This window comes from Epargyreus clarus, unplaced genomic scaffold (genome assembly GCF_041222505.1).
Source record: "Epargyreus clarus isolate Ecla_fem2 unplaced genomic scaffold, WU_Ecla_fem_2.2 ptg000010l, whole genome shotgun sequence".
NCBI lineage: Eukaryota > Metazoa > Arthropoda > Insecta > Lepidoptera > Hesperiidae > Epargyreus > Epargyreus clarus.
In genome coordinates, this window is record NW_027332218.1 from 8770340 (window position 1) to 8784438 (window position 14099).

At 34.2% G+C, this 14099-nt stretch overlaps 1 protein-coding gene across 1 annotated transcript; it reads right to left on the reverse strand.

Annotated features, from left to right (window-relative positions):
- Nucleotides 1-9746: 9746 nt before the first annotated feature.
- Nucleotides 9747-12591, reverse strand: LOC140745216 (uncharacterized). The gene is made up of 3 exons (XM_073076953.1): nucleotides 12554-12591; nucleotides 10673-10814; nucleotides 9747-10178 (listed from the first exon to the last, which is right to left on the reverse strand). The coding sequence occupies exons 2-3, from the start codon at nucleotides 10701-10703 to the stop codon at nucleotides 9754-9756; spliced, it is 456 nt and encodes a 151-aa protein (XP_072933054.1). The 5' UTR covers nucleotides 10704-10814; nucleotides 12554-12591; the 3' UTR covers nucleotides 9747-9753.
- Nucleotides 12592-14099: the final 1508 nt, after the last annotated feature.

The window sequence follows — 14099 nt, forward strand, 5'->3', positions numbered from 1 at the left end:
AATAATAAAAAATATTACCATAAAATTTATAAATGTATACGGTATTTTAAAATTTCTTTAATTGAATAAATTAACCTAAACATAATTTAATAAACAATCTTTGTATAGCCAGAAATTAATCCTCAAAAAGACCACGGTAAGATTAGAATCTTATATATAAAATTCGCATGTCACGATGTTAGTTACTGTACTCCTGCGAAACGCTCTTACTGATTTTCATCAAAATTTATATGCATATTCAGTAAGTCTGAGAATTGGCTACTATCTATCTATTTTTCATATCTCTTAAGTGATAAGGGTTGTTCACCCTTAACATTTTTTTTATTTATATGGCAACACAATGTTTGCTGGGTCAGCTAGTACATTTATAAAATGTACACAACTTTGCAATTAATGGTCGTGTGTAAAATAAAACTGAAAATAATAAACATAAATTAGTAAAGATACTTCGCCGCCTTGAAATTGAATGAAGCCACAAACGGCTTATTAGTAAGTTTTTTTTGAATTCTTGACAAATAAAAACATTTTTAGAGAAATTTTTTACAAATAAATAACTAATACTGCGTAATTTACATAATAGATAAATAATTATTTCAAATATTTTAGGGACATTTTAGCACGGAGACGTGGCAAAACTTTTTTACGCAACTATTTCAATTCTCAAAACTGGGTACATTTTCTTGTTAGGAGTGAGTAATCTTTACTAATATACGATAATAAATATAAACAATTTTTAAATCGTATATTTTAAACCAGTCGATACATCTGTATAGATACATTCTTTCATCAAATTATATATTTATATAATAATAATTTATTTAGTTAAACTGTACTATAACATTTTTACGTAAACGATGTACTAAAACTATTATCGACAGTTCTGGACATTTTTTACCTTCTGTTCCATTATTTCATTGTCTTTGACAAGCATGAGTATCAATGAGAAATATACGTCCATACGTCCCGTTTTTAACGGGACAGTCCCTTTTTTCGATGCTTCGTGCCGTTGTCTCCGAAATGAACCGTTGCCATTGTCAATTAAGTAACAGTAAATATTATAATTGTGAAAAAAACATGGGGTGCTCCATTTATCAGTTTTCATAAAGCGCCCCACATTTTTTGCACAATTATACTATTTACTTTTCCTTAAATGATTCCTAGATTGAAAATTATTTTCTACTTTTTAGTTAATTTTATCATAAAAGCGTGTTTTTTATTATTTCTAACTATATTTTTTCAAGTAAAAAGTATTTGACATAAAAAAATCGATGTCCCGTTTTGACTGAAGTAATCATTGGTCACTATATTCCATGGTCAATATTTACGTTTGCGTACACTTGAAACGCAAGGTCAAACACTAGTTGTCTTTTTTTATCACATTGTTCTAATAGCTCTGTCCCTTATAGAACATTTGTCTATGTAGTTAAAGGTAATCGTCGCCACGCCAGAAATCTTTTTTACGTGCGGCTATAGATGTTTCACATCAAAAATAGATTTACACCTACATACGTACGTACACACATCTGCTCGAAAAACATTAAAAAAAAAGGTAGAAATTCCATGAACCTGTCGTTCCCGATACCTAATAAAAACCTTTTTTTACTTAAATAGGTTAGACCAACAAAGGTACACAAATTTCACACAACTTCATTCATCACGGGTTACTCAAAATGGATTAACTCATCTCGTAATAATAATCGAGCCAAGGCAACCGTAATTTACATAGTTATCGAGATATTAGAATTACAATTTGGATTTCACTCCAATTTCCATATTTAATGCTTTCTGAATTGATTCAAAGATATACATATATTACTACGTTGTGTAGGGTCATGATATTGTATATATATTTAAATGTGTATATGAAAAAATATTTAATCTGAACAAAAATATAAATCAGAATAATTTTATTTATTAATATGAAAAAAGTCTATAAAAGCAACTGTTTTAGTTACGTCTTCTCATAAAATTGTTTCAATTGATACCGATATAGTTTTCTAAAAAAACATTTGTCAACCGTTATCATCGAAACAACAATCGCTGTACGAAAAATTTCAGCTAAATCTGTTAATTGATTTAAAGTTTAATAGCAAGATTTGACCCTCACATTCTAAGCTGCTTATCACCGATTAAAGAATTGAGGTCTGATGAGTGCCCAGTTTCATCGCAGTTCCATTAATTACTCCTTCTTTAATAGCGTGGTTCATTACCACTTCTGCGATTAATAATAATTATTATAATAAAAATGCCTTAAAATTTAAAAGAGACGTAAAACCTGATCTAGATTTTTCCCTAAAAATACTTTGCGTGGGTATAAAAATAATCTAGATGAAGAAAATATATTATTTTGTATTTCCTCGACAGCCCTAAGCCGAGTGAAAAGCTTACGATGTAGTGCGCATTAAAACTAAGAAGTGAAGTGATTTTCTCCTAAGAGATATAGTATAGGTATTCTAATAATTCGCCAAGTACGAGTCGAACTCGTATATGGAGGCTTCCGTACTACCAAATGTTCATTATTTTAATTCATTTTATGATTTTCAACAATACTTAGTCATATGAAACAACAATATATGGCGTTGGGGTGATGATGAATGATACGTAAATTTTCAACAATACTTAGTTATATAACACACAAATAGATGGCGTTGGGGTGACAATGGGACGACGATTATACGTAATCAAAGTATAATAAAATTAAAATAAGTATATTAAAATATATTTTATGGTTCTTATTTGTATTTATTATAATACCAGTTATAGTAGTAAACGTATTGTAAAAATTTCAACCGTCTTCCTAGTACAGTTTAACAGTTAAATCGAAAAATGCCGAAAAAACCCGGTTTGTTGTATGGAGACCCCCTTTAATATTCAACTTTATTTTATTTTTAGTATTTGTTGTTATAGCTGCCACCGTTATGCCTCCTCTGTCAAAATTTCATGTGTCTATCTATTACGGTTTATGCGGTAGAGCCCTGTGACAGACGGACAGACGGACAGACGGACAGACGGACAGACGGACAGACAGCGAAGTCTTAGTAATATAGTTCCGTTTTTACCCTTTGGGTACGGAACCCTAAAAAAGTCTTCATATAATATCGCTTATATTTTTTATTCCACACTAGAAGAACATTTTAGTTATCAGAAATGAAAAAATTGACACGCGATCAATGTTAAATGATATATTATCATCATATGGTATAATGGTCATCGCGAGAACATCATTACTACAATATATAAAGAATGTCCCCTTCTGAAGGTAATGTCAGAAGTTTTTAAGTCAACCGCTATAAAATTTACTCTATTCAAAATACCTATAAAAATTTTAGAAATCAAGATTTAAGCGAAGCCTCGAAACGCAAGTATTTGATACTTTGATATTTATTTTATGGGCAGTTATGTCTATAAACTGTATCTATAATTTCCGAAAGCGTACCATTTTGTAATTAGATTTCTCGTAAATTAATATATTACGGTTTACGACATCAGACGTAACTTGGACGTTACCTAGAATTACGTTTACCTCATAAATTAGAAAATAAGATGAAAATGATATCATTAAGTAAAATTGCGTTCGCGTTTATAGGTAAGCCATTAAAAACGCGAACTTTTACCATAATCCGTAAAAATATTTTTTTTAATGAGATAGTAGTAGCAAAGTGTTTCAATGTAGCAATAGACATCTGTGAGCAACATAGCTATAACTTCACACAAATAAGTTACCACACTTGGTATTCACACCCATCAACCGTAATGGAAGGTGGTAGAACCCTTTGTGGTTCGACTCCGGCGGCACCACCGCCACACCTATTTCTACATAATAATAGCAGTGTTAGGTGCTGCTGTGTTCCGTTTTGAAGGGTGTGATAAGGGAGACAGACTTTTCCGAGGCGTTCCAGCTTAGTCCTCAGGGGTAGCGGCGCATTTGTGGCCGACCTCAGGTAGGAATATATAATCCTTTCTGGGGTTGACTACAGATGTCCATGGGAGGCAGTAGCCATTTACTATTAGTAATAAAATAACAAGGAAACACGCACTTGCGAAGGTGGACTGCATGCTCGTCTGCTACTCCTATATTATAAAAAAAAAATGAACTGCTTTACTCTAAATAGATTTAACCATGGGACCCCGAAAGAACTATAATTTAAGTTACACATTTTTCAGTTTCTTATAATTCTGATTCAGATTCTTAACATATTTTGTGTTGCGCTGCATCCCCATTTGTCCCACAAATTTGTGCTCGGCACCTACTGAAGAGTGTACTCCTTCACGTTGTACTTCAAGTAAGCCCCCCATAAGGCCATGGCCAGTACTACTACACGTACGACTATAGAAACCGGGACCGTCGACTTAACGTGCCCTCCGAAGCACGGAATATTTCCGACATTGCAGGCAACGCAATACCTACATTAAAATTCATACATTCTCCATCACGGAAAATATTGGCCATACGATTTTAATTCAGTAAGTGTTTACTGGTGGAATTATTGCATTTTGACAATAGTCGTTTCATTATTCTAAGCGCATGTAACCTCGTTATTTTGGATGCAAGAAGAGCACTGTGTATTACGCAAAAGAGAAACCTTGATGCAATAAGAATTCAAGATTGTTACGGATTTTTCGTATTAGGGTAACGTTTGAGTACTATATAACGTGACAAAGATGAGACTAAGGCATACTATATCTAATAATTATTTAGTTAGCTTTATATAATTTCAAAATACCAAACGAACATGTAGTCCTCCTAATAGTAGGTAAGAGGCTATTACCGCCCATGGACATCAGTAATCAACCCCAGATAAAATTGGATTCCTTTCTGAGATTGGTCACAGATGCGTTGTTAGTGAGGACCTGACATCCTGAAGACTTCAAAGCGTAACACAACAGCACAGGGTTCTACGACCTTCATCAATCTTTTTTTTTTCCAGTCTTAGTGTCAGTCTCACACAAATTCATGACAATGAACAGATAAAGAAAAGTAATCTCCAACAGTTCGGAAGCAATATGTGGTTAACAATTGTGTGGTTTTCAAAGGGATTACTTTGAACATAAAGACTAAGTTGTTTTCTTTTTACATATTGCTTTCAACGCTTAATTTTTTACATCAACAAAAACATAAACGGGAACTAAAGTTACTTAAGATAAACTTTATATTAAACTACAAAATAAAAATTTAAACACTGGTTTCCTATCTAGAAACTATAATTTAGTTAAAACCGTTTAATTAAAGTGCGTATTATATAATCAGAAGTAACCTTTTTTAAATCATCCAACAGTTCTTTTGAAAATCATCCATACGAGTAGATGAAAAAGTACTTCCTTAAATATAATAAAATAACAAGAAACATGCACTTGCAGAACAAAGAAAAATGGCGCCATTATTCCCGCCAATTACACTAAAGATGCAAAGCAACCTTTCTTTTAAAGAAAAGAAGTCCACCTCATTACGATTCATTTTCTTTGCATATTGCAGGATCTTTCAAGCGATATTATTTTGCTTTGCAGAAATGTAAATCCATTATTTTACCTTTATTTTCCTTACCCGCAGTCCCACTGTTTTTCAGTTTTTACAAGAATTCGAGATAGCTTTGAGATAACAGCCAGACAACGACTCCGTAAATTTCATTATTTTTGCGCAAAAATCGAGTCACAATCAGTTCTGTGGTTTCAGAAAAAAATTAAAAGTAGTTTTGACTCTTAAAAATAGATAAATACTTTTGCAAGGTAAGTTGCACACAAACAAAAAGTACACGCAAATAAAGAGTGAAAGTAAGATATTTAATTAATACCAGCTTACAACATGATATTATACTTTGATTAACTTGAAGTAAGGTAAGAGTTAAACGAAAATGATCTGACCTTAAGCGATCATTACAGCCCATCATCTACAACCAACTCTAATCTAAAAACAACCAGGAGGTAAAATAACTGCTTAAAAACCATAAAAAAATTAATAAAGGTAAAACGTTTACAAATTCTGTGTCATTTGAATTAGAGCCTTTGGCGCATTAAGCTTTTGAGCAATTAGAAGCATTCGGTCGACTTGTCGCAGAAGTCATTAAACTTGGCAACCGTCACAATTTTAAAAGCTCTCTTAAAGTCAAAGGTCAAACTATACTGGTGAATAAAACACATGTATTCAAATACACAATACAGCCACACCTATTTCTGCCTTATAACGGCAGTGTCAAGCTATGCTGTGTTCCGTTTTGAAGGGTGTGGTAAGAGAGACATCCGAGGCGTTCCAGCTTAGTCCTCAGGGGTAGCGGCGCATTTGTGGCCGACCTCAGATAGGAATATCTAATCCTATCTGGGGTTGATTACAGATGTCCATGGGCGGCAGTAGCTACTTACCATCAGGTGGACTGCATGCTCGCCTGCTACTACTATATTAAAAAAAAAAAGAAAAAAGGACATGCTTCCATAAGTACTATTTTATAGACTTGTATGTAATTTAATAATACTTTAGAGTAGCCAACGAGTATAACTAACGGCAAATGGGCGCTACTGCCATGGATATTTGTAAACATATACATAGAATAGGGATTATCCTGAAGGAGATCACATATGGGTTGCCACATCAAAAAATAACGTCTCATATTATGTAAGCAAGCCGGTCTTTTCATCGAAAAGCAAGAATTGCTTCAAAATAGAAATAGGTGCAGGTATTTTTAAAGGCCAGTCGTAGGTGGAAGTGCCTTCAGTGATAAGATACATATCGCTGTCATACTTATAAAATGAGTGTCAGATGTTATCGGTATCACAGTTGGCCGAGGCTTTCAAAGTAACGCCTTTTTAAAAATTAGTATCAGTACATGAAAGCCAGTTTTTGTTGCCAAAACCATAAATGCTTTTTAAACACAGAAATCATATTATATGTGTGTGTGTGTGTGTGAAATTATCATATAAGATATTTAATTTAAAATTTTCTTTATGTTCATTCAATCATTTGTAGCTTATTATTTCAAGATCTTCTTTTTAGACAGATTGGCCCTGATATATTTCGACTTTGAAGGTGGTAGAACCCTTTGTGGTTCGACTCCAGCGGCACCACCGCAACACCTATTTCTGCTTAATAACATCAGTGTTAGGTGCTGCTGTGTTCCGTTTTGAAGGGTGTGGTAAGGGAGATATACTTTTCGAGGCGTTCCAGCTAAGTCCTCAGGGGTAGCGGCGTATTTGTGGCTGACCTCAGATAGGAATATCTAATCCTATCTGGGGCTGATTACAGTTGTCAATGGGCGGCAGTAGCCACTTACCATCAGTTGGACTGCATGCTCGTCTGCTACTCCTATATTATATAAAAAAAAACTTTAACAATAACGTACAAAGATCTTCAATTCAATTTAAAGCCTTATTACTTTCAATAATCATATTACTTGTAATACTATTATACTATTTGCTTTTATCATATTTATTTCCTTATTGATATAATTGACTTTATTGTTATATTTTTAAATAATGTTTGAACTAAGTCAGATATGTTATCTTACTATTCATACCGCTTTACATATATTAACGGTATGTACTTATTAGTAATGTTTGTATCCAGCATACACTGGGTCAAGTTCAATGAAATATTTGCGAGGTTGTATATTTAATTAATTAGATTATACCTACGTGACTGTAATCAGCATGTAATATAAAACGAACAATACTATGTAGTTATTACGAAAAGAAATGTTAGCTTTGGAAATGACAAGATACAGATAAAAAAATGTCAAATGATAAATAATTACTAATATATCTTGCTTGTATCACTTTTCGACCAGAAATATGAGAAAATATAAGACATTTCCTACTATGACCTTGCTCCAACTTGCTTGCATATTATTTCCTTATGTTTGACATTAAATGCTTTCAATTACATGAATTAACTTTCACTGTGTCGTCCAAATATGAAATTACCATCAGTATCATATGGAATATACCTTCGTGGCCAATGTGTTGTAGCTCTCAATAACTTGATACGGTTCCCGAACTTAGCTCTTAGAATCTGATAGTAGTCTCTTGTTTCTCCTTTAGCTGTGGTAACCCATGTAAGAGGTCGATTGCAATCTTTAGGATAATTGTCACATACAATTAAGCCAGGGCTGGTTGTTTGTTGTTTAACAGTAGTAGCTTCTACTTCTTCATATTCAACAGTAGTCATCATTGTAGCAACAGTTGTCATCGATTCTGTAACTGGTGGTATATTTTGGTTCTTAGTTGTATACATCATTTGAGTTGTAGGAATAGTCTTATTTACATTTCTTGTGCAATTATCTTTTATTGTATGAAATGGTGTAGTTGTCGTGGGTTCCGTGGTCGTGAATATCGTGGTCGTGGGTTCTGTGGTCGTCGATTTCGTGGTCGTGGTTTCTGTGGTCGTGGCTTCCATGGTCGTAGTTTCTGTGATGGTTGATTCCATTATCGTGGTTTCCGTTGTTGGGGGCTTAGAATCCGTGGTCACAGTTTGCTCGCTCGTAGATTCAGTTGGGTCTAAGGTCTTTTGAATTGTTGTCTCCGTTACAGTTTCAGTCGTAAGTGTTGTTGATGATGTGGTTTTACACATCGCCGAATCAAAAGAACTTGTAGTCATAGAAGTAGTTATTTTTGTATGTCTAGTACAGTGTGTTCCAATAGGTACTTGACTTATATTTCTTTGTTTTGCCGTTTCACTAATAGTAGGTGTGGTAGATTGGTCTGTAACTTCCGTGGTTTGTTGACAATCCGTCATATTAACTATATTATACGCTGCAAAGAGTTTTATTATATTTAACAAATAAAATCCTGTTTTCCTTAATTAAAAATTATCAGTGTTACCTTCACGATTATCGCAGTTATATTCGTACATGTCACATTTATCTAAAAACATCCTTATTTGTGATTTATTTCCTTCTTTAGCACATCTAGGTATACCTGTATGATTACACAGATTGGCCAATTGGCACCAAGTGGGTGGCTAAAAATTTTAAAATTAAAAAAAAATAGTATTTGGCAGTAAAATGAATTCTCTATAAATGTATTGTAATAGATATAAAGTCTCACGAATGTATAGTGTAGTATTGAAGGCGAAGGTAACAAACTCGAAACTGAAAGGTAAATTGGATATCAGAGGCCAATAAGATATTTACAAATTCTCTTTATAAGACAAAATGTACATATTTATATATACATTTTGTCTTATAAAGATATTTTATAGAAGTTACATCGTCTTACCTATTAATAAAATTGCGAACATTTTCTTTCATATCCATTTTCGGTTTCCTTATTTACTCACTACTAAATATGACTCAAAATAAGTCCTTACAACTGTGTTCATTGTTTTTTAAACATAGATAAATAAAACTATTTATTGAAATAAATGAAAAATTAAAACTAAATTTTACTCTTTTCGAAGTGATTGTAAATGTAATTTCCAACTAACTATAGTTTTATTGTTTTTTATAGACTAGTATGATTGTTAATACCTTACGTAAAACAATACTCGTATTAAGTTTTTATCACATCATACGTTTTAATCACATCTTAAAACTGTGATGCTATTTTTATTGGTCATAAATAATTTTAAATCCCGTTATTCATTTAGTTTTTTATTGTTCTTTGATTTTCTTTTATTGTAGAGCTTCGATCACTAGTGTTCTTATTAGTGATCGAAGTTATAGAGGTAACAATTGTGCATGCTGTCTAATTTCAATCTAATATTAACTTGAATGTCTAACTTTTATTTTGAATAAAGAATCCACATATTTTTGTATCATATCTATTAGTTTATTTCTCCAAGAAATCATCAGCATCGAATCCTTTTAAGAGATTTGATTGTCTTCTAACAATACCTCTAATAACTTTGATAAACTTCCGTCCATTTTTCACTATCGTCTCTTTTCTTATAATCACCGTTTGCACCGTTGTTGGCATTGTGTTCGATATCGTTTTCTTTATCGTTGGATTCTTTGTTGTATGTCTTCTTCTCAATGGTTTTGGTGTATACCGTCTCTTCCCTTTAAGCATGATCATTGGTAGTGATGGTGTCGTTTTAGGTCGTCGTGTGTTCACTCTTCTGGCTGGGGACCTGAACTTTTGTCCCATTCTGTGAAAGGCGTGATTCGGGCACGGAGGATGCGATGGACACGGTTGCACTGTAGGACAACCACTCGCGGGCTGGTAACAGTCCGAATAGTTCACCATATCGAAATCTGGAAATATTCAATACCATTAGTCAAATTTCGTAATTATAGTGAGTACTTGTAAATTATAGTAACACGAGCTTTTGCCCGCGGCTTCGCTCGCGTATCGAAGTAATATTTTCGTCCCCTATTTTATCCCCTTGGGGGTAGAATTGATCAAAATCCTTTCTTAGCGGATGCCTACGTCATAACATCTACCTGCATGCCAAATTTCAGCCGGATCACTATGTCAGTCAGTCACCAGTTGAGTTATATATATTTAGATACTCGTAGTTTTAATAATTATTGTAATATAACATGCTAGAGGTCCACGCGGTTCAATTATAAAAATAGCTCTGCAATTTATAAATTCTCTAATATATCAGCAGTAACGATAATACAATCTGCTAAAGACACATAGGTATGTACCTTACTAATTCCAACTTACTCATCGAAGGTACACATCTGTAACCTACTTGCTATAGCCCTATATCTTAATAATTTAGATGTGGACAGTAGATTACCTCTTTCAAAGTCACAGTTATATTCGTACATATCGCATTCATCGATGAACAGCCTTCTGGTATGCGCTTGCTCTTCCTCCTCCCCACATTCTGGAATCCAGGTGTGATTGCAAATGTCTGCTAGTAAACACCAATGTAGTGGCTAAAAATTGAAATACTAATATAATAAAAATGTATATAATTATTCTATCATCAGGTCATTATATGTATATCACAGCTGGGAACGTGTCCTCTGTTAAAATAAGAAGGTTAAGGTCATAAGCGCGCTGGCCAAGTACCTTGCAAACTTCCTTATGCAAATCTCTTACACGTAGATTTCCTCACAATGTTCTCTTTTGTAATAAAAAAAATAGCACACACTACACTCACAGCCATACACTAGGGTTCCCTGTATCGTGGGTGCTATGGACACACACAGAGATAAATAAACAAACACCCAGACCCAGAAACAGAAGTCTAATTTCATCATTTAGAAACCTGTCTGGCCGGGGATCGAACCCGGGACCCTCTGCGCGTCAGACCGACATGGTGACCGCTCCGCCACGCAAGTCGTCAATAAAAAATATAACTAAGTAATACGCTCATAACTTTGAAAAATCACAGATGTATGTGAGGAGTTTGAACTCGCAAACCCCAGAGGCCAAAATGTATTTCCTTTCCTCTGTCACTACTCTAAAATCTAAATCTAACCAAATATTATATTCAAAGAGGTTTATATAATGCTGACGGGATGCAAGTTTTCAGATTTTCGAGGCGGCTGCGAAAATTTTTCTCCTCGTAAAAACCTTTCATTAACCGAACGAGCTCCGGCAAACTCGGGTTATTATAAAGGCTTTGCTTCATTAAATTATTCTTCCTGTGTAAACATTGCTTTATCTACCACATTGTATCGTGTAAATTCAGGAGGATTATGGAAATCTTTGTATATTATAATAAATGCTACTAAATCTGCGTGTTACAGGAAAACCAGTAGTCGAGTAACGTCGCAGTTGAACTACAAAGAGGTTTACCACCAATATCTAATATATAAAATTCTCGTGTCACAGTTTTCGTTGCCATACTCCTCCGAAACGGCTTGACCGATTTTGATGAAATTTTTTGTGCTTATCCGGTATCTATGAGAATCGGCCAACATCTATTTTTCATCCCCCTAAATGTTAGGGGTAGTACAACCCTAATTTTTTTTTATTTATATGGCAATACAACGTTTGCTGGGTCAGCTAGTAGTACTTTATAATGTACTAATTACTCATTCTTATTATCAGTACGGTAACAGATATCAACAGCGGCTATTATTTTCAATATCGGATAATATTTTCCTCTGATATTTTTGAAGTGAAATCTTCTTTAGCGGCGTTGTGCACTTTTTGTGATGGGTAAAAAGCGTTAAACTACCGTCAGGACATGTGGCCTGATCGAAAATTCGTAAGACGACAATTCAAACTGCAAAAGTCAAGATGTCATCCGGTGTCAGCATAAAAAAGATATGTATAGCATAGCATAAATAAAACACCTCACACCCATTGGGTGTGATTTTCATGTTTTATTTATTACTAGCTGTCCCGGCCAACGGTGTGTTGCCATATAAATAAAAAATGTTAAGGGTGAACAACCCTTATCACTTAGAGGTATGAAAAATAGATAGTAGCCGATTCTCAGACCTACTGAATATGCATATAAAATTTGGTGAAAATCGGTAAAGCCGTTTCGGAGGAGTACGGTAACTGACATTGTGACACGAGAATTGTATATATAAGATATTTTATTATTCAGGTTAGGTTTCGAAAGTTTTCACTTCTGCCGGCACTTCCGGAGTGCAACTCGTTGATTTTTTTCACATAAAATAGAAATATCGTATGTAATATATCGACTGAATCTTACCCAAACGAAATGTTGAACTGTAGGATACGGGATCAGTAGAGTAACTGGAATTTTAAATATTCATGATTACTAATAGGTAAATGAAATATGTAAACTCGAAGCAATATTACGGTATCGGGCCAACATAATTAATATTGTATCAAAATACTGTTTAAGGTGGTATAAAACTTCTTTGGTTCGACTTCGGGGGTACCACCGCCATATCTATTTCTGCTTAATCACAGTAGTGTTAAGCGCTGCTGTGATCCGTTTTTAAGGGTCTGGTAAGGAAGAGATTCTTATCCGAGACATTTCAGCTTAGTTTTCAGGTATAGCGGCACATCTGTCGCCGACTCAGGCAGAAATCTTATCTTATCTGGGGTTGATTACAGATGTCCATGGGCGGCAGTAGGCACTTGCCATCAGGTGGACTGTCTGCTCGTCTTCCACTTCAATATAAAACAAATAATTATCTTACCTACAACGAAACTACAGCGATACATTCTTAATTAACTTCATTTTAATTTACTGCTTACAATACCATCGTTATTGTTATTTACATTTCTGCGCCTTTTATTTGAAAATAAAGTATTTGGACTTGGATTTCTACTCTAATATTCGTTCAGCAAATATATAACTTGAAACGAAGCCCGATTTCACAATTCAAATATTCAATAAAATGAAGCCTATCGTTTGCTTTGTAATCGACCGTTCTATTATGTACATATCGAAAATTGGAATGAAAGTAAACAATATATAAAGAGAAATATACTGTTATAAAATATGTGTAGTTTTTACACTTGAATAACAAACGAACATGCAATATACCTGATGGTAAGATGACTCTTCCTCATATGTCCTATGTCATCGCCAGATTGAATTTTAATCCTACCTGAGGTTGAACAGATGGTTTGCTTCCCCCGACAGATATAATTATATTGCCGCCTAAGGTCGACCACAGATGTGTTGCTTTCTGTGGACTAACATAAAATACTTAGAAGTGTGGAATGTGATGTGGGACGTGGAAAGAACTTCCTCCTTAGGTAATCCTGGAGCGCTATGACTTCGGGCTCTTCAAAAAAGGTGCTAAAACAGCTCTCCTACAAAGCCGGCGATGCATTGGCGTCTCTCTCTTACCAGGACCATCAAACCACAACGCGGTAACGTTTGACTACTGGTAATAAGTATGATGATCATAACTTTAGCCTAGTACCACCTTAACATATTAACAATTTTACAACTAGTTTTATCCAAAGTTTAAATCAGCTCAAGTTTACACACGAAAGTGTTTACCATACGTTCTAAGGTGACCAAGGTCTTGGCCTTAAACTCATGGTGTTTCTCAAACAAATTGCATTATTCGGCCCAGAAACGTATTGCGCGAGATGTTTTATGTGTGGCAATTTGGCAATAGTTTGGTATATATGATGTAGCCATGTTTTATCAATAAAAAGTATTTAATCGCTCAGTTCTATATGTATGGAGTAACTAAGCTTGGATTTCATGCAATAGGATTTATACTTGTTTGGGCAATACGTATTAGAATTTATTATCAAATCTTCTCCGG

Coding starts and splice junctions, on each gene's coding strand:
- LOC140745216 (XM_073076953.1), bottom strand. CDS start 10,703: ATGTACGAATATAACTGTGACTTTGAAAGAG. Junction 10,179..10,672: donor TAACTGTGACTTTGAAAGAG/GTAATCTACTGT, acceptor GAATATTTCCAG/ATTTCGATATGGTGAACTAT.